Source organism: Pavona decussata, unplaced genomic scaffold, assembly GCF_977016875.1.
Source record: "Pavona decussata unplaced genomic scaffold, jaPavDecu1.1 SCAFFOLD_254, whole genome shotgun sequence".
Taxonomy (NCBI): Eukaryota; Metazoa; Cnidaria; class Anthozoa; order Scleractinia; family Agariciidae; genus Pavona; species Pavona decussata.
In genome coordinates, this window is record NW_028145657.1 from 6,680,001 (window position 1) to 6,699,644 (window position 19,644).

The following is a 19,644-nucleotide window of genomic DNA, read 5'->3' on the forward strand; positions in this document are numbered from 1 at the left end:
GAATTTAGAAGTGCTGGTTTATGAGGAGTGAGGAAACCGGAGTACCCGGAAAAAACATCTCGGAGTAAAGACGAGAACCAACAACAAACTCAACCCGCATATGACGCCGAGTCCGGGAATCGAATCCGGTCCACATTGGTGGAAGGCGAGTGCTCTCGCCACTGCGCCATCCCTGCTTCCCATAATATATACTAGTTTGCACGACAGGTTTCTATAAAAAGGAAAATTCAGTTAAAGCTTTTAAAGAAAAGCAGTTAAATGGGAGTTGTTTAATTACACAATGAAAGTCTTGTTTTCTCCATCTTCAGGTGATCCAATGCGTGAGACAGATGTGATGGATCTGAACTCTTGGAATATCATCTGGAGTATTTCCTTTGGAATACTGGCGTTCATCATTCTTGTAGGAAACGTCGTCGCCATCGTCATATTTTCTAAGCGAAAGCTTCGCAAGCGTCCACACTTTCTCTTGATCAGTTTAGCAAGTGCTGATTTAATGGTTGGATTAGTATCGATTCCCATTTTCATGATATACCACTCTAAATACATGACGCGCTCACTGCTTCTTGCATTTGACTCTGTGGACATGTTCGCCGGCCTAGCTTCGGTATTTATACTCACAGTCATTTCTTTGGAAAGAATGCATGCCATTGGATGGCCACTCCGTCATCGTTCACTTAGCTCACGTGCCTACGTTTTAGCTGTTGTCACGCCATGGTGTTTAGCAGCAGTTGTTACATCTTCAAGACTTCTTTTCCACTTCTCCCTCATAACCCGCCATCATTTTGTCGCTATTATCCTATTCTCTCTGACAACACCCCTTACCATATCTATTTTCTGTTACTGCTTTATTTGGAAGACACTGAAATCTCGATTGCCGAATCCACATAGAAACGCAAGCGATGACAAACTGGCAAAGACGTTGCTATTGGTTACAGGGGCTTTTATCGTCACGTGGCTCCCATTTGAGATCTTAGTTGTCGTAATCAATTTATGCGTTCGATGTCGGCAACTATCTGCGGTATTTGTTTACGTCATCAAGCTCCTCCATTTTAGCAATTCATTAATTAATATTATTATTTATCCTTTACGAATTCCAGATTTTAGGGAAACTCTTGTTCAACTGTTGCCCTCATTAAGCTGTTTTCGCCGTAGCTATCAATGCCATCAATTAAACTCTGGAATCTCTGTTCTCTCTATGACAACAATTATAGACTCCTTTAATCTTTTGGGAATTGACCCGAAGGAACAAGTTACTGCCTTGTAAATCTTGGATAGGAAACTGGTCTTGCGCTGCATGCTTGTAGCCTGCGTCACAGACGGACTATAACCCCCGGTTATTACCGGGGGTTATAGTCCGTCTGTGACGCAGGCTACATGCTTGAAGAATGGGATCCACTTTGAGACAAGTGGCTCGAAGTAAAATACATTTCGTTACGTCTACCAAATCGACGGCATATAATTCATGGTAAGGTAAGGGTGACTATATGGAGGGTTAGGGTTAGGGTTAGGTTAGGGTTGAAGTTATGTGGGTGACTATATGGTACCTTTACATGAATTACTTGCCAAATCGTTTTTTTTTCCAATTGGAACAAAGCTAACTTTTGCTTTTTTTTTTAAACGAAAAAAAAATGATGATGTTATAAGCTTGTATGTATATTTCTAACAGTAAATTTACACCACTATAGACTGATTAATAATAATTTTTAATTTAATCATATAATAATTTACCACAGGCAGAGAATTTATGAAGAACTAAATCAGTAGTTTCTGCCAAAGAGTAAAGATTTTACCAGAAAAAGGTCGGTGAAAATATGCAACGCTTGGAAGTAATAATATAATCCTGAAATCGTTTCCAAGTTAAAACAAGAAAATATATTAGTAAAGGTGTGCTCAGACACGTTTTCTAGTTCTCTTATGGAATTTGAATGAACATGGTTTAATTTGTGATGATAAGACAATTGCAATATATGGCAATACAAAAGCGACTATTCCGACAGCGAAATGAAAACTTGATCATGCCGTCTTGTTCCAAATTCAACCCCAAATAGCAGACCGGCTGGAATCATGGCATCGAGTTCTATTCTCAGGATTCTGGAATAAGACTGAGCCGAACTGTCATGTCAGTTTCCTTATTCTAAAATATCCGTTTACTTATTCTAAAATGGCCCCCTTAAAAAATGGTGCCCTAAATGGTTTGAAATCCAAAGTGAAGTAGTCGGATGGTTTGATACTGTGTTTGATGCATGTTGCAAATAGCGCTTGAAGACTCCCACCTAGATGAGGCCTCTAGTCCTAATGTTGGCTTCCATATTGATTATTATTGATTGGCTGTGACTGATTGGGATTAGAACATAACTGTGCATGGAAATACTATTTTACTACCCGTAGTTGTATGAAACACGGCTGTTATCTCGGAGAAGATAACATTACAGAAATTAATTGACCATTACTAACAACAGCTGAAGCTGCTGCCACTAAAAATTTAACTCAACAATTGTTCGGACGAGAGTCAGCGCGGCGAGTAGGGGACTGGAACCGCCTATTCAGGGGCGGGAGTGGTTCTGAATGCCACGCTTCATAAATGGTCAACTGGTCAGCTTCCTTGCAGTGGGAGTCGGTTTTATTGGCTACTGAATTAGAACAGTTACAGTTGTCTTTAAGTCTAATAAAGATGAACTTTATTCATGATCATGTTATTTGTTTTCATGATTTAATCACCACGACGGTGCAGAAATATTAAAATTAATATTAAAAATTAAATACAACAAAAATACAATAAAAAAAATTAATATTAATATTAAATCAATATTAAAAATATTCCAAAAGGGTGATCGATGAGCGAGGGGTAAGATTCGAACATTTAACGTCCCCTCTGCCAGTCATACTCCGGGCATTTGCCTATACACTGTAGCCGAGGAGTCTGTGAGGAATGTCATCTTTACTTTCTTCCGGCTTGGTACGTGCACGTGGGAATTAAGAAGTTTTTAAAGGGCAGGAATTCTCCTTATTAATTAAAGGGAGCGAAATAGGCTCACATCACTGACAAAAGGAGCCGGCTTCAAAAAAGTTCTAGATCTCAAAAGGTAAGGTATGATTAACATAGCTGTCCACAAAAATGAACAACTTTAACTGATTGTACCTCGAGAGGAAGAATTTGAGCAGTTATCGGCAAGGCATTAAAACTGCCTATAATTTAGATTTATTGGGTAGGAATTTCAACAGGCCAGTAGTAAAAAGCTCAACTGCTCTGGGAATGCCCAGGGGAACGTTTAAGTTGATCGTTACTGTCGAACTGATTAATGTATTGCCTGTTGCAACAACTCAAACTCGTTCCCAGGGCTTTTCCTTTCTTTGTTCCAAAGAGAACAAGGTTGTTGAGAAGCAACTCAGTTTGATTGTCAACCTCCTAGAAGACTACTGGAGAAGGGTAGCAAGGCACTCATCTAATCGGGAACACTGAAGTCTCGAGACCATAAACGTGAACCAAAAGTGTCGAAATTTGAAGTTTTCACGGTAGAGTTTCTTTTACAACATTTAAAAATGTTTTCCAGATTTTTCTGAAATTTGGCCCGGCCAAGCCATGTTCGTGCTAACAACCCAATAAGGAGCCGACAATTGCCGGTCTTTTTAAATGTACATTAAAACTTCAAGCGACATCATTGAACACTTCCATAGGGTACAATCTTGTATTTTAAATCGTAGTAGTTTGTTGACAATCAGAAGAACTCCTTGGTGTATATTTGACAACGGTCGCGAAAGAAATAACAGATGTATTTGCCTCAACGCTCGTCGATAAACCAACCTGATGACTTTCGCAAAAGTATCTACAAGCAGAGAACATTTGGAAAAGAGAATTTCGATAGTCAACATTTCTAACAGGATAAATTACGATGTTAACTACTGAGTTTCCATACTGCAGTAGTTTGATTAGATATATTAGATAAGGGGGAATGTCTCGGCACGAAATACAAAGATTCAAGACCAAATAAATAATTTGAAATGGAAGCCACGTAATAAAAAATGCTCCTGTTATCAACCCTACAGTTTTTGCTAGCTTTAAATCTCTTGCTTCTTGAACTTGACGAGCCACCAGCCGAGATCTTTTCTTCATCCAAATAACAGAGTAAGCTATAGAGGTCAACACAATGGGCGTTGACAAACAAATAAACAAAAAAATTATAAACGAGGCAGGTTGAAAGATGACGTACTGCAAAACGATTTCCGCTGTTGCCATAGTGAACGCGATTATCCATGGTGCTGCTATAGCAACGACATAGGCTTGGAGGTTTAGAGCTCGGTGACGAAAAGGCCAACCAACAGCGTACATTCGCTCCAGTGAAATAACAGCAAGTGTGAAGATGGAGGTAAAACCAGTGAACATATCAACCCATTCTGTAATAGCAGGCAACACATGGCTATTATAATATTCGTACCGAATTGTCACGTGGAGTGGAACTGACAGTAAACCAACCAAAAGATCTGCAACAGCCAAACTTATCAAGAGAAAGTGATGGCGTTTATGAAGTCTTAGCTTCAGAAAGATTACTATGGTAACAATGTTTCCGGCAACGGCAATAACTGCAAGCGCTCCAAAGGACAAAGTCCAGATGATATTCCACTGGTTAAAATCCATTAGTAGTTGTTTGTCTCCCTGAAAATATCAAAGATTGTAAAGAGTTATAGCTACACGCAGTTTTATGTGTTTTTGTCCTTTGATTGTTGTATTGACTTATCTAGTTAAAAGAAGAGTGTGGGGGGGGGGGGGGGGAGTTGGGAGGGGGACACAAAGTACTTGGTCGACTTTGAACATTCATAACTTTTTGGAAATTTAAAGCAGACATCACCAAATTTTGTCATAATAAATCTGGCAGCAATTTGGTTTGTAATTTAATTATCCACGTGACTCTACATCTTTATATTATTTTGTCATTTACGTTTCAATTGTGAATGTTTTAAGTCAATTTGGATGGTTTTCTGAGACCTTGGAGAAATTCAAGATGGTATATTCCAATGTGGCAACCGCACAAGACCAATGACGTAATTCCCACGTCATTTGACGGTATCACTCCATTTGATGGACACCCAAGGAAACAGTTTTGGAAGTACAATTTACCATTTATGTTTTACTACCGTAGTCTAAATGCTCCTGAAATTTTGTGAGTGAGGGGGGAGGGGTGGAAGTGCTCCCACCCCTCTACCAAATAAAGCTCAGGAATCCAATACCATAACAAAAACAAAAAATAATAATAATAACAACAAAAAAATCAGGTTCATTACGGTTAAAAGAACCAGAAATGCACCAGAAATAGGTAGAGCAAAATAGCTATGACCAAGAGAGGATGAAGGGGTATCCTCTTATACTTCTGACTTAATAAGAATGATGTAACAAGAAAAGAAACTACACAAATGGAACAAATGAACAAAGAAACAAGCGAATAAATGAACGAATGAGTGAATGAATGAATGAATGAATGAATGAATGAATGAATGAATGAATGAATGAATGAATGAATGAGTGAATGAATGAATGAATGAATGAATGAATGAAGGAAGGAAGGAAGGAAGGAAGGAATGAATGAATGAATGAATGAATGAGTGAATGAATAAATGAATGAATGAATGAATGATTGAATGAATGAATGAATGAATAAATAAATGAATGAAGAATGAAGAATGAATGAATGAATGAATGAATGAATGAATGAATGAATGAATGAATGAATGAATGAATGAATGAATGAATTAATGAATAAATGATCATGAAGATATGGATAGACGGATGGATAGATAGACGAACGGACGGATGGAAGGACGGACAGACGAATGAATGAATGAATGAATGAATGAATGAATGAATGAATGAATGAATGAATGAATGAATGAATGAGTGAGTGAGTGAGTGAGTGAGTGAGTGAGTGAGTGAGTGAGTGAGTGAGTGAGTGAGTGAATGAATGAATGAATGAATGAATGAATGAATGAATGAATGAATGAATGAATGAATGAATGAATGAATGAATGAATGAATGAATGAACGAATGAATGAATGCGTGTGATATACTCCAGTGAGTTGATCTCGCGCCACACGTATCGGTGCTCGGCTCGAGGGAATACATATCACGTATAGGTTGATTGCAAGTTACACCATGGCGGCCATGTTGGTGGTTAGGAACAATAAGATTTTTTCCTCTGGGAGTTAACTATCTAACGATGAAAATAAGCGAAAGCAGTTTTACACTACTTTTTGATGACTCCATGTTAACTTCCATTTTTATGCAAACTACGTAAGCAAATTTTCTTTTGTTTTGGCACCAACATGGCGAAACTGCAGTCAACCTATTCCGGTTTTTCTTTTAAGAAACAAAACATTTGTGTTCTCGTTAGAAACATTCCATGTGTAAGTTGAATTATACATTTATCCTCATGGCCTCGAGCGGGATTTCAACGCTTTATGACACTGGATGTCTCCAGCTAATTTGCGTTATACATGTGTAAGTTGTTTAACTCGGATCCGTTTAGTAATCAAGAAGGAAAATTCACGAACTATGATCAGTATAAATGAATTCCTCATAGTGCAGCCTTGCCATGGAAAATTCGAAGAATGGAGTGGATAAAAATGAAACAAGTACGGGGAGATTTCCGCACAGCTCCATGCATTAATTATGCACGCACGACTGTCAAACTTACCCTCTTCCAACAAGAGAAAGCATAAATATAATTTGAGTCGCAAACTGTATACATAATAATTTATGGGGCTGTGCTTAATTCGAACAAAAAGTGAGACGTGTTAAACATTTCAAAAATCTGTGCATGGCTCTTTCTCGATAAATCAACCAGCATTGTTTAGCATGTTATAAATATTCCATAACACGACTGAACACCAAAAAAGGATATTAACATAACAGTCAGTTCAGTTTCAGCCGCTAAATGTCCATCGTTGGACGTAGGCCTTCCCCATTGATCTCCACTAGACCGCGTTTTGCACGACACGGTGCCAGTACAACAACAACAACAACAACAAAAAAACAAACAACCAAACAAAAACAAAAAACGATGAATTGTTTTATTTCATACAATTGCTGTATACCGAGAAAGTTATAAATTTAGTGCAAAGAACGACTCTATTAAATAGTTCCATATGACTGTCGTTTCTTTCGTTTCTGGTCGCAGTCAGGAAAGTTTTGAAGCAATGGTCATAATTGATAAAGGTGTTTTGCTTTCTTAAGCTACCTGTATACAACGAAACTATATGCATTACTTTTTTATTTAACTTCATTATTATCTTCTGAAGCGCCTCATGATCAGTTGAAAGAATACATTTCTTTCTAGCCTGCGAGCAAGCTCTCTTGGGGGTGGGAGACGGGAGGGGGAAAGAGGAGAGGGCTTTCTTAGCTGGGGAATGGAGTGCATGCAGCCAAGCGGTTTATTCGGAGAAGCTACCAGCGACGGGAAAATATTATTCACAAAAGGATCACCTTAGTGAGCTTCAAAGAAAACCAAAGATTACTCTATTTCTATATAAAAAAGCCCTCTTCATTAGCTAACACTGAAAATGTACCTTATTAAAATATACGTGGGTCAGTGAAAAGTTGATTTCAAATTACCTGATTGAACACGAGTTCGTCGCCTTCTTGTGTTAATACTCGAAAGAGTTTTCTTTTCTTTTCTTTTCTTTACCCGTCGTTTAAAACCTCAGCAGCGGTTCAATAATCTAGTCTTGTCTTTTACTTGGTCTAGTCGCCCGTGACTTACGAAAAAACTACTAACTAAAACTCACCTGCTAGCTCAGTTTGAAATTAGGCTTCAAATAATTTGCTGAAATGAAAGAGTTCAATATTCATTACAACTCGTTAATTAACATTTCTATCTACTGATGTTGTCTGTTCCTTTAATGGCTGATTTTCGACTATAGCGACCGGCCAGAATTAATTTTTGAAGTCTAGTTGAATTTCCATTTCATTTGGTAATGAAGATAAACATGAAAATGCACCTTGAGTTATGGCTACTCAAATTTCATTGTTGTCAGGCTACAAGGTTAAAGCTTCTCATAGTAGCTCTCAATACATACATTGAAGACATAGCGACGTCAGATAGTCAGATAGTGCTAGGAACCCATATAAGAGATCGTATCTTAAAAATAGGAAAAACACTTATTAGCATTTTGCAATTTGCAGTCTTATCTAAAAGCTTTATCGCGCGGAAGCAATTATTTTTCACTTATATAATACCAAAAGAGGTCTCCTGTAGGGAACACGATTTAGGGGTTTCCGGTAAATGCAAGGTTACGAACACCCTGTTATCAAAAGGGCTGATTAAGGAGGTTCTGTTACATATTAGTTGTAAAGGGTTACTTATAGTCAAGATAACACAAGCAAAACTTCCAAATTGTATTTGACTTTGACGAAAAACGACTTTTAAGAGGGGTTAAAAAAACAAAAAACGATTTCGCGGAGTTTGTTTTGGAGCTGTTTTCTAATATCCCCATGTTTGGAGCCTCTCACAAACAGCTTTCAAATGACAAATGACAATTTGCGTGACTTTCAGTGCGTGTACCGTACATATCGGTAGTGATCAGCTCGCATCAATATGAAAAACGCAAATTAGCCCATTGTTTTGCCTACCGAATTTTTTTTCTCCCTGGAAAGATTTGTGTCTATTTTTTCTAAAAGACAACAATTAAGTGTCTCAGTATTCCTTTTATTTTAAAAAGTTCGCTTCTCTCAAAGTTATATCTGATGTCCCTAAAACTATCATGTCATCATTCGAAAGTCTTTTCCCGGTTTTTGATACTTAGGTTCACCATCATTAATTTGTTTGGGAAGAAAGAGCCTGTTCGCTTAAGGCAGACAGCTGCTCGATCAAGATTGTTGTTTTCGTGTGTTAATAAATGAAATGAAAGTAGTAAAAAATGAATAAATATCACTCTTTGTTGTTGCAAAACTTTTAACCACATTTATTATATATTTTTATAAAAGTTGTGAAATGGAATTAGTTTTGGAACTGGGAGTTATCGTGACTACAGACCCTAATTAATTGCACCCGTCAGGAACTGTCAATTGTTATTTGAGCCAAAGATGTCTGTGAAAAATGATCTGCGATTATAACAGTTTGAAATACGTTTGTCTACCTGAGTCGAGTTTCCAGAAAGTATTTGCATTGGGTTAAATTAAATTTTACGAGGTGAGCAAAATAAAATAAAATAAAATAAAATAAAATAAAATAAAATAAAATAAAATAAAATAAAATAAAATAAAATAAAATAAAATAAAATAAAATAAAATAAAATAAAATAAAATGAAATGCAATGAAATGAAATGAAATGAAATGAAATGAAATAAAATAAAATAAAATAAAATAAAGTAACATAACATAAAATAAAATAAAAATAAGGTAAGATACAATAAAATAAAATAAAATAAAATAACATAAAATAAAATAAAATAACGTAAGATAAGATACAATAAAATAAAATAAAATAAAATAAAATAAAATGAAATGAAATGAAATGAAATGAAATGAAATGAAATGAAATGAAATGAAATGAAATGAAATGAAATGAAATGAAATGAAATAAAATAAAATGATAAGATCGTATGATGCGGTAACTGGATGTAAATAGTTCTGAAGAACCGAGCCACAGTCATGGATATGCCACATTGACGGTTTCATAATCGAAAAGTAATTGGAAAGGTTATTTTTTAGAAGAAGGGAAAACTGTAACACCGCATGTGGCGCATCCACAGAGTGGCTATTCGTCCACTGTATCCAGGTCGAATTGGAATTTGGAAATGTTAGTTTTTGTGGAGTGTGGAAAACCGGAGTACCCGGAGAAAAACCCTCGGAGCAGGGACGAGAACCAACAACAAACTCAACCAAGCTATGGCGTCAACTCCGGGAATTGAACCCGAGTGCCCCCACCACTGCGCCATCCCTGCATATGACATTAAGTTCAGGGCCATATAGATTAAGCTCGATTACCAGCCGCTGTTTAGGGGAGGAAAGCCGGACCCGAGGGAGCGGCGGAAATCGAGCCTACATATAGATGGGAACGTGTGTTCTTACCGTTGCAGCTTCTCCCTTTGGATCTTCAGTTTAATTTCTCTAAAATCTCAGACCAAGAAAGGATGAGCATCCTGGAGCTCTCTTACTCAAACTTGTCACTATGTAGTTACCATAGCAATGGATTTGACGGTGACCATCTATCTCTCAATTCAATTCAATTTTAATTTTTCACACGTACAACGAGACTCAATACAATACATAAAAAAACAATAAAAATTTATATTACAAGGAGGATTAAAAAGAATTAGGATAAATTTGTTTGGTTTAGTGTGAGCAGTGTCCAAAGGAGCATGCTGCTTTCGAGTTGGGCACTGCTTACGATGGAAGAGAAAATTATTTCAGTGGAAGAGAAAATTATTTGGGAAGGTTTGAAAAAGAAAAAGAAAAAGAGCGTGCTTAGCGAACGGATGACGGTGAAGAACTCTACACACTACTTTTGGTTTATAAGCAAATTTTTCCTGTATTTGGTTTTAAACGAAGAAGCGGAGTTTTTTTTTTTTTTTTTTTTTTTTTTGCAGCTTCTCTGCAATCCGGATCCATCCCCTCTCCTCCCCTTTCTGCTGATTGAAATGCATGCAGGTGACTCTGCTGTTCCCTGTATATTGGATACTAGGCTCCAAATTAATTCACTTCCAAAAAGGGCATACAGGTGAATACGGGATGCCTCTTCGAGAAGAGCGGTTTATTTGAGTCAAATCCTTGTACATCAAGGGTATACAATTTAATACAGTACAATGCAATACTAATACAAAGCACTATAAGAAGACTTCAATTTTAATCAATGGGGTGACACTAACTCTCTCTATATATTCCTACTAGGGAACTTTCCTAAGGGATCATTAATTAACGAATCATCAAATAAATGGAAATTGAATATTACAAATGTGAACTATTTCAGGGGAGAGGGGGGGGGGGAGCGCTTGACTCATTACCTCAGTGTTGTACATTTCGCACCAGTTATCTAATGGGACACATATAAAAAAGGCAACAACAATAATAACCATATTTTAACAGGAAAGCTCCCTCATCAACTGGTGATACACAGGTCTAAAATATAATTAATTACAAAACTTACTAAATTAACAAGAGGTTAAACACTACTAGAAATAGAATTAGAAAGCTTATATACTAAAAAAAATTAAAACTTTACATCTAAAATGGGATATAGTATTTGAGATTCTCGTGTCTCTATCTGAACAACACTAACAACAATGAAAAAAGCGCGACTGTGCTGCTTTAATCATCTGGGACGGACCCTCAATATCTGTTCCACTGGCAAGAAAAGCATTGGTTTTAAAGAACAAAAGCCAGAGAAAATGACCAAACCAAAGGGTGTGGCCAGACGTACTTGTTAAATGTTGAAGTCTGATCTCATGTAAAGTATTGAAGTGTCCCCAAGTAGCGTACATTCTAGTATGCTAGACGCTACGATACTCTAATAAAAAGTTTTCATTCATTCATTCATTCATTCACTCATTCATTCATTCATACATTCATTCATTCATTCATTCATTCATTCATTCATTCATTCATTCATTCATTCATTCATTCATTCATTCATTCATTCATTCATTCATTCATTCATTCATTCATTCATTCATTCATTCATTCATTATTGGAAATTGACATTCATTCATTCATTCATTCATTCATTCATTCATTCATTCATTCATTCATTCATTCATTCATTCATTCATTATTGGAAATTGACAGAGGATTATAAAAGTTAATTTCACGCTCAACCATTTGAATTTACTCTTCCTCAACATTCTGTAGCTAGTAGATGTTTAGCAGGAATTGACCTTGAAACGCCGTTTCAGGCATTTGTGATGACAGTTTTGAAAACAAAGTAAAAAGGGTTTAAAGTTTTAAGTATAATTTATGTACGCTATTTTTGGCGTTTGAGCTTATAAATAAGTCTGAAAAACGAGTGAGAGCTTGTATAAAATAATTTCCTCTAAAACAGTACTTAATTCTTTATGTATAGACAACTTGTACAGATACGAGACATTTCGTTAACTAAAAGAAACGTTATGTTTTGACATTGCCCCTGCCAACTGGGCAAGGCATTGTTCCTTTCCTTAAAATGCAATGTTATTTTAAGCTCAAAAAGTTGACAAAAGCGTTGTCAGCTAGCTAGCTAGCTAGTTATCTGAGGTAACGACATGTAGGTAGGTTGCAAAGTAAGGACGCCGGCAAATAGATCTGTTGGTCGGTCTTTGGGTAGGTAGGTATTTAGGTGGGATTGCTACAAGTATATTTGTTTGACTGTCAATCCTCTAGGAGAGTAAGAGTCCACTGATCGGGAGGAGGGGGGGGGGGTGGGTGGGGGCACGCTTTGAGCTAATTGGGAGCACTTAACCTTTGAAATCTTAAACCATTACTTTGATTGTTCCCTCGGCAGGTTTCTTTAACGTTCTTATTGCTTTAAGCTCTTTCTCAATGCCACATTCTTACGTTTATCATAACAGCCAAAGGAGGTGCTGTCAAAGCGCCCCGGAATTGCTATAGCTCATTTGACTGTGTATTCAAACAAAATTAAGAGCCTACACTTTCACTGTACGCATACGTTAAAGCTTCATTTATCACTTCCCACAGACTGGATCATGACCCAAACACTGTGGCACACACATCAAAGCTTTCCGTCGTTATTATTATTATTATTATTATTATTATTATTATTATTATTATAATTATTATTATTATTATTAAAATATTCCACACAAATTGCTATTTACAAGTTAAAAGTATATAAAAAAAAGAGCTATTAAAAAAACCTATTCACATTTCTTTTCGATTAAAAAAAGATAATATTTTTAAGCAACAATGTTTTTGTAAAGAAAAAGAAAAAAAGAACAAATGTCATGAAGTTTTTAACCCCATCCACATTTTGGAATACTTAAGCGAACACCACAGAACTGCAAAGTGTGCCAGTTTTCTGACCGTGTGACTTTCTAATAAACTTTAGCTGGAAATAAATTGGTGGTACATTTAACTGTTCACATGACATGAACGAAACACGAACTTGACAGCCACTATTTTACAAGTTTGGATCAGTTTGTGTACCTTTTTATGAAAACAATTAAGTGGTTCATCCTTGCCTTAACGTTCGTACCATTTTTAAATGGTACGAAAAATCCAATACAGCAAATACAATACAACTCATACCCATTTGAATATGTCTGAATCAGTTTGAAAGCTTTTAGAGAATTTCGGAAATCCAAGGTGGCGAATCCAAGATGGTAACTGTGCAAGATCAATGATATAATTTCCACATGACACCATCGCCCATTTTGATTGACGCCAAACAGTTTTAGACGTTTTGGCAAACGTGCCCCCACCCCACCATTCTCAGGTTATAGAAGTGATCAAGTTGAGCTCAGACTGAATAGGTTAAGACAAAGTTTAGATAGAAAAATAAAGTTTGCGATTTACACTGATAATATTTCAAGGAAAGCACTCCAGCAAGTTATTCAAGGAAAATATTCCAGCAAATTAATAAATCATTTTAGTAGTTTGCGCCAAATTAGGTATGGTTACAAGCGACCTACAATCCGGGTCAAATATTTTTCAAACGCCCCTCGCCCCCACTCAATGTTGACATGATGTTGTTCTATCGTAACCGTTATTAGAATGAAACTTTCTTTGTAGAGGAAGCATCATTGAAAAGTGGAAGGGGGATGAGCTCCGCTGTGACCGTTTCATGATTTATAGCCGGGATTGTATACTGATGAAAAAGAAAAATGTTCAAACAAATAAATATGTACGAATTGCCTACTGAAAAAAGTAACTACAAACAAGCAAATGGATAAATGAATAAGTGATTGTATCAAGAGCTGTACCCATAAAATCAAGGTAAAGTTGAACAGAGCAAAGACAGGTGTGACATTTAATTTCCCTTCGTGCCAGGTCCTTAGGCTCGGTACCAGAACTTTATATATACCAGAAATACGTGACTGCCAAAACATCGCGAGGCTAGGGCTGTGTAGATTCAGTTGATTTGAAGTGAAGGAATGTGCTAAGGTAGCTAGAAAGTATGAATTGTCTCGTTCTTTATGACAGTGATTGAGAGGATAGTGTGCCCTTTGAATAGCCCGACCCTTGTCCAAGTTGTCTGATCACACCCACTCTGTGCTATGTCATCATCACAGACTATGGGATTGATACACTGTAATTAGCAGGCCGTTAGGGATGCACCATTTTCAGCAGTTAATTGGTACGATTTTCTAACATAAACAAAACTTTATTTCTCTTGTAAGAAATTTTCATGTACTTGTTGATTTAATGCACACAGGTCTTTCCGCAGGCGCGGAATTTTCGCTCGAGAAGACATGGGATGATAGACGTCATGACATTCCTGTCTGTTGCAAATTTGTGTCACACACGTACTGAGGGAGGAAAATATACGAAACATGATATAAATGGGGTTCTCATGGTACAGTCTTGCTGTGGTCTATTCGAAGGACGGAGTGGACGACAACAAGGACGAAAAAAGACCCAAAAGGACTCAAGCTTAATTCAAAATTGAAGTTTTAATAGAGCAAGGCTTTCCTTTTTCGTTCCTTGATAGTTTGTAGAAATGATCGATAAAGGTGTCTTGTTTTCTTAGGCTGTCTATGAACGAAACTATATGCACTGATTTTGTCAAGTTTTATTTTATTAAGGGCTACGTAGGGAGCAATATGTCATGGAGTATGTCGAGGAGCATAATTATATTTTATTGCTTTGCTATACTGAGTTGTCAGGCCCAGGTTTTCCTGTTTCAATGAAAGCCGCCATCAGCTCTTCACAATTTGTCATGTGTTATTCAAATTTAATATTTCCCGGAATAGAACAAGACAAACTGACCAAGCTGATAAGGAAAATATACACCTATACATCAGGTATAATATAATTGTAAATGGTTTGAACCCAGGAGTCATGTCATAAGTACGTAAATTATGATCATCCGGGTGAGTGTAGTCCTGAGAAGGACTGTTTGTGGTGACTTTGACTGACGTTTCGACAACCTGAGCGGAAGTCATCTTCAGAGTCAAGTGAATTGTGGAACGTCAGTAGGTGGTATATATACGTCTCTGGTTGTTAACCTGATTGGTCAACGAAGTCCAGATGTTATTGGTCGTTTGTCAGTAAGCCGTGATGTTATTGGCTGTGAAGACTGTAAAAAGTGATTGGTGCGTTTCGATCCGTCTTTTGTTAGTCAAAAAGTCCGTGGGTCTATTGTTAGTAAAATGTCTATTGTTTGTTTGTTTCGTTGTTATTGTCAATAAGTCGTTTGTATGGTGCAGGTAGTTGTAGGCAACGGTTGAGTGGCGTTTGTTCTAAGTTAGTAAACCAGCTTTCCAGAGTGAGTCGTTGATAGTAATTTGTACAGTAGGTAATGCACTTGGCAGAGTCCCAGTCGATTCTGTGGTTCGTTTGTAAATGGTGCTCAGCAATGTGATTGTTGATATCACCATTTCTAGTTGCTCGTTTGTGTTCAGTCAGTCGTACGTTTAAATTTCTGCCGGTCTCCCCAATATAAGTGGCCTGGCAGTCGCAGCATTTGATCTTGTAAACTGCTCCCTGTCTGCGGTTAGGTTCGTCTTTGTCCTTTACTTTCGTCAGTAGTTGTCGTAAAGTGGTTATAGGTTTGTGAGCTACACGGATATTGTAAGGTTGTAGAATCCGTGCGATAGTCTGTGAAGAGCCCCTTACGTAAGGTTTAGTTACAGTAGTTACGGGAGTCGCGTCGTTGTTTGTGACGTTAGGTTCAGTGTTCTTGTAAGTGTTACGTCTAACAAAGTCCTTGTTGTAGTTGTTCTTGTTGAAAACGTTGTCTAAGTAGTTGTTTTCGTCTGCGAGTCTGTCACGTGAGTCACAAACCAGTTGTGCTCGCCTTGTTAAGGTCTGTATAGTCGTTGCTTTGTGAGAAGTAGGGTTGTAGGATGACTGGTCCAGTAGTCTGTCAGTATGTGTTGGTTTCCTGTCAACCGTAGTACTTAGTTTGTTGTCGTTGTTGTTACGGGTAACTAAGCAGTCTAGAAAAGGTATTTTACCATTTTCTTCGATCTCCTTAGTAAATTGTATGTCAGCGGTCTGTCTGTTAAGGTGTTCGTGAAAATCGTCAATTTCGTCTTTGTGTACTGCTGTAAAGGTGTCGTCTACGTACCGTAACCAGAGCGGTAGTGTCCGTTTGTAGGTTGCTAGGGCTTGTTCCTCGATGTTCTGCATGACAATTTCTGCTACAACAACAGAAACTGGTGAGCCCATAGCTGTTCCGTGTAACTGTTTGTAGTGCTTTCCGTTGTACTGGAAGTACGTGGACGTTAAGCAGAGGTTCAGTAAGTCCATTAAGTCATCTGTGGGCAGTGGCAGTTTTGTCGTGGAGTTCTCGATGGCGGTAGCAGTACAGTCTAGAGCCAGTTGAAGTGGAATACTGGTGAACAATGATTTCACATCAAAAGACACAAGTTTGTGGTCGTCAGGTATTTGTACCGTCTTGATGGCGTCAATAAAGGTCTCGGTAGACTGCAGTTTGTGTCGGGATTCGTTTGTCAACGGTTACAGTATAGTAGTCAAGTATTTGGATAGTTCGTAAGTCGGGGACCCACAGAACGAGACTATGGGTCGCATGGGTATATTAGGTTTGTGTAGTTTCGGTAGTCCGTAGAGTTTAGGTGGTTGCGGTACGCGGCACCTCAGTCTGTTGTAACGTTGTATGTCAATAACGTCAGTTTTCTTAAGGTCAAGTAGTTTACTGTTGAGTTTACGTTGAAGAGATGGCGTTGGGTCTCGTTTCAGTTCTTCGTATGTCTGTTTGTCGTTAACTAGAGTGTCCATTTTGTCGTAGTAGTCTGTCTTGTCCATAACAACAGTCACTCGTCCTTTGTCAGCGGGGAGTACGACGATGTTCTCGTCAGTTTTCAGTCGTTTCAGTGCTTGTCGTTCACACCAATCATTTTTTACAGTCTTCACAGCCAATAAAATCACGCCTTACTGACAAACGACCAATAACATCTGGACTTCGTTGACCAATCAGGTTAACAACCAGAGACGTATATATACCACCTACTGACGTTCCACAATTCACTTGACTATGAAGATGACTTCCGCTCAGGTTGTCGAAACGTCAGTCAAAGTCACCACAAACAGTCCTTCTCAGGACTACACACACCCGGATGATCATAATTTACGTACTTAAGTATAATATAAATAGTGTATATTGGACTGATAAATATCGCTGTAGTAAACTTCTGGATCATGAAGAGTCAGTTCCTGCACTAGAATTTGATACTGGCTATGCTGCAGTCGTTACTGCTCCTCGAAAATATATCGCAGCCAGAATTGGTGACGTCTCTTGACAATTCTTCTCTGCCCTCTTCGGCGCAACAACTCCAACAGAACAAGAAGTTGAGCGTGACGCAAAAACCTTCTGTTTACAAGAGTCATCTTTGATATTCGCGCCCTTTTTCACGATGTCACGAGATGAGGTTGGGTAAAACACATGGAAAACAGAATCGCAAACACAAGATTTTGGCAAAAGTGAAAGTGCTTGGGATCGGGCCATCCGGCAAACCGTTTGCAACCTTTTTGCGACGTTGTTACGTGTATATGGAAACCAGGCTTAACAAGGAACCAAACTGATAAAATAATTTCTTTTTCTGATCAGTTAAAGAGTAAACTATTCCCTTATTTTGATAAAATTTTGCTTAGAAGGAAATTGCACATTCAGATTATTTGCAGGAAGTTCTCATAAACACGAACCAGTTTTTTCCGTTACTGCCTACGAAACAACTTATCAACTTTTCTGTCATTTAAAATTGGATTCTCCTTAGCGAAGGGAGTAGTTCACCGCAAGTTATAAAATAACTAAGATCGTACATACCTTTGAAGTTGTCAAAAAGCTATGGGTTTTGATACTTGTAAACTTATAGAAAACTGTTTCTACTTTTATATAACCACAGAACACTCCTAAAGCTTTTAAGGTACTCGTCTTCGACTCTTGATTTACAATATAGGTGTTTGGTGGATTTCTTTCGCCGGTAAACCATTGAAACGCCATATATTGTTAATTATCGAAGCACTGCGATACCAGCGACAGAAGAATTTTATTCACAACAAAAACTTGGAAGCTTTCTGACACAGTGAGCTTCGTGGAAGAGCAAAGTTGATCGATTTCTTTCATAAAGGTAGTCTCAATGACTAATACTGTGAATTTACCTTTTTAAGATATACATGGAACAAAATTTGAATTCAGATTACCTCATAGCTGGATTACGAACCCTTCGCTTTCGAAATGACTTTCTTGCCCGGATGATCGACCGTTTTCATTAACCATACATCATTTATTTGCTTCCCCTCGTTTAAAATACCAGCGGCGGTTTCGTCTAGCTTTCTCCTGTGCAGAGTAGCTCGTTCCAAGATATGTACTGGAGAGTAACCATCAATAAACGAAAAAAAAATTAATTAGCGAAAATAAACAGCTGCTATTTTAAGTTGTTACGTTAAAGACAGGTGGGATGGTTTAAACGGTCATGACTGATCTAAATATTCATATTCATACTCAGTGACCGACTATCACGTAAACGCGGAATCTGATTGGCTACACAGGTGCCGTCTATCGATCGATAGACGGCAGTTTGTCAGAGTGCGCGCGATCTAGCATGCATCATTGCACAAATATATCAAAATTTATGAAATTAAAAGATTTTTTTGCTTCATAGATCGATCACCGAGGTATGCTAAAACAATTAGACGGCTCGCTCTCGGTTTCTATCGCCTTTGATAGGTGGCTCGGGGCTTCGGCTCTCGCTAACTATCAGCCGATAGAAACCACGAGCTCGCCATTTAATTGTTAATTATTCTCTTTTAACTTTTCAATATGTTGATGCTGTTGCTTTGCCTCCTTAGAGATTGGAGAGCGAGTGAAAAGTGGAAGTTACTATTGCTACCAGAATTAATTTTAGGAAGTTCACCTAAATTTTGGTATTTTCAAAGTCGCTATTCAGGCTTTGCTCTGTTATTTTTCAGATAAATATTAAATGTACCTTGGCCAGGGACAAATTTTTTTGTAGACACAGTAGTCTAGAGTAAACTCAAATTTTTGTTGTTACCAAGCAACAAGGTTGAAACTACTTTCTTACACTCCAGGCGCTAATAATTTGCCATTTAAGTGGTTTGCAATTTGTATTCATGTTTATCGACAGGTTTTTATCGCATGGAAACAATTCACTTCACACTTATAATAATTCAACGAAAGCACCCCTGTAAAGAAATAATTTTAGTGGTTTCCGCTAAAGGCATAGCTACAAGCGACCTGTTGTGGAGTTTAAAATTAAAACGTTGTGAAGTTTTCCTCTCGAATGCATGCCAGTTCAATAAAATAAGTTGAAGCCGTCGAAAAAGATGCAGTATTGATGAAATGCGCCGAAAGTTGATCAAAGATTTGCATATATTTGACTACTGAATACGTTGACAGTTAGAAACAGAGCTCAAACTTATGCGACGAGCGACCAGGAAATCGTGCTAAAATGGCCTTTGGACCAGTCTTTTACAACATTTTATAGGTCATTGTAAGGTAAGAACATTTCCAAATGTTTTCTA

At 37.6% G+C, this 19,644-nt stretch overlaps 2 protein-coding genes across 3 annotated transcripts; both read right to left on the minus strand.

Annotated features, from left to right (window-relative positions):
• Positions 1–2,773: 2,773 nt before the first annotated feature.
• On the minus strand, positions 2,774–18,416 carry LOC146456846 (adenosine receptor A2a-like). Of its 2 annotated transcripts, none has more exons than XM_085092898.1 (2): positions 18,304–18,416; positions 2,774–4,651 (listed from the first exon to the last, which is right to left on the minus strand). In XM_085092898.1, the coding sequence occupies exon 2, from the start codon at positions 4,631–4,633 to the stop codon at positions 3,692–3,694; it is 942 nt and encodes a 313-aa protein (XP_084949024.1). In that variant the 5' UTR covers positions 4,634–4,651; positions 18,304–18,416; the 3' UTR covers positions 2,774–3,691. The 2 variants fall into 2 exon arrangements, with proteins under 2 accessions (XP_084949024.1, XP_084949023.1); XM_085092897.1 differs by lacking the exon at positions 18,304–18,416 and adding an exon at positions 7,602–7,733.
• On the minus strand, positions 15,295–16,589 carry LOC146456847 (uncharacterized). The gene has a single exon (XM_085092883.1). The coding sequence runs from the start codon at positions 16,390–16,392 to the stop codon at positions 15,295–15,297; it is 1,098 nt and encodes a 365-aa protein (XP_084949009.1). The 5' UTR covers positions 16,393–16,589.
• Positions 18,417–19,644: the final 1,228 nt, after the last annotated feature.

Bases quoted from the DNA above. Each gene is read 5' to 3' on its own strand.
- LOC146456846 (XM_085092898.1), bottom strand. From the start codon at position 4,633: ATGGATTTTAACCAGTGGAATATCATCTGGACTTTGTCCTTTGGAGCG.
- LOC146456847 (XM_085092883.1), bottom strand. From the start codon at position 16,392: ATGGACTTACTGAACCTCTGCTTAACGTCCACGTACTTCCAGTACAAC.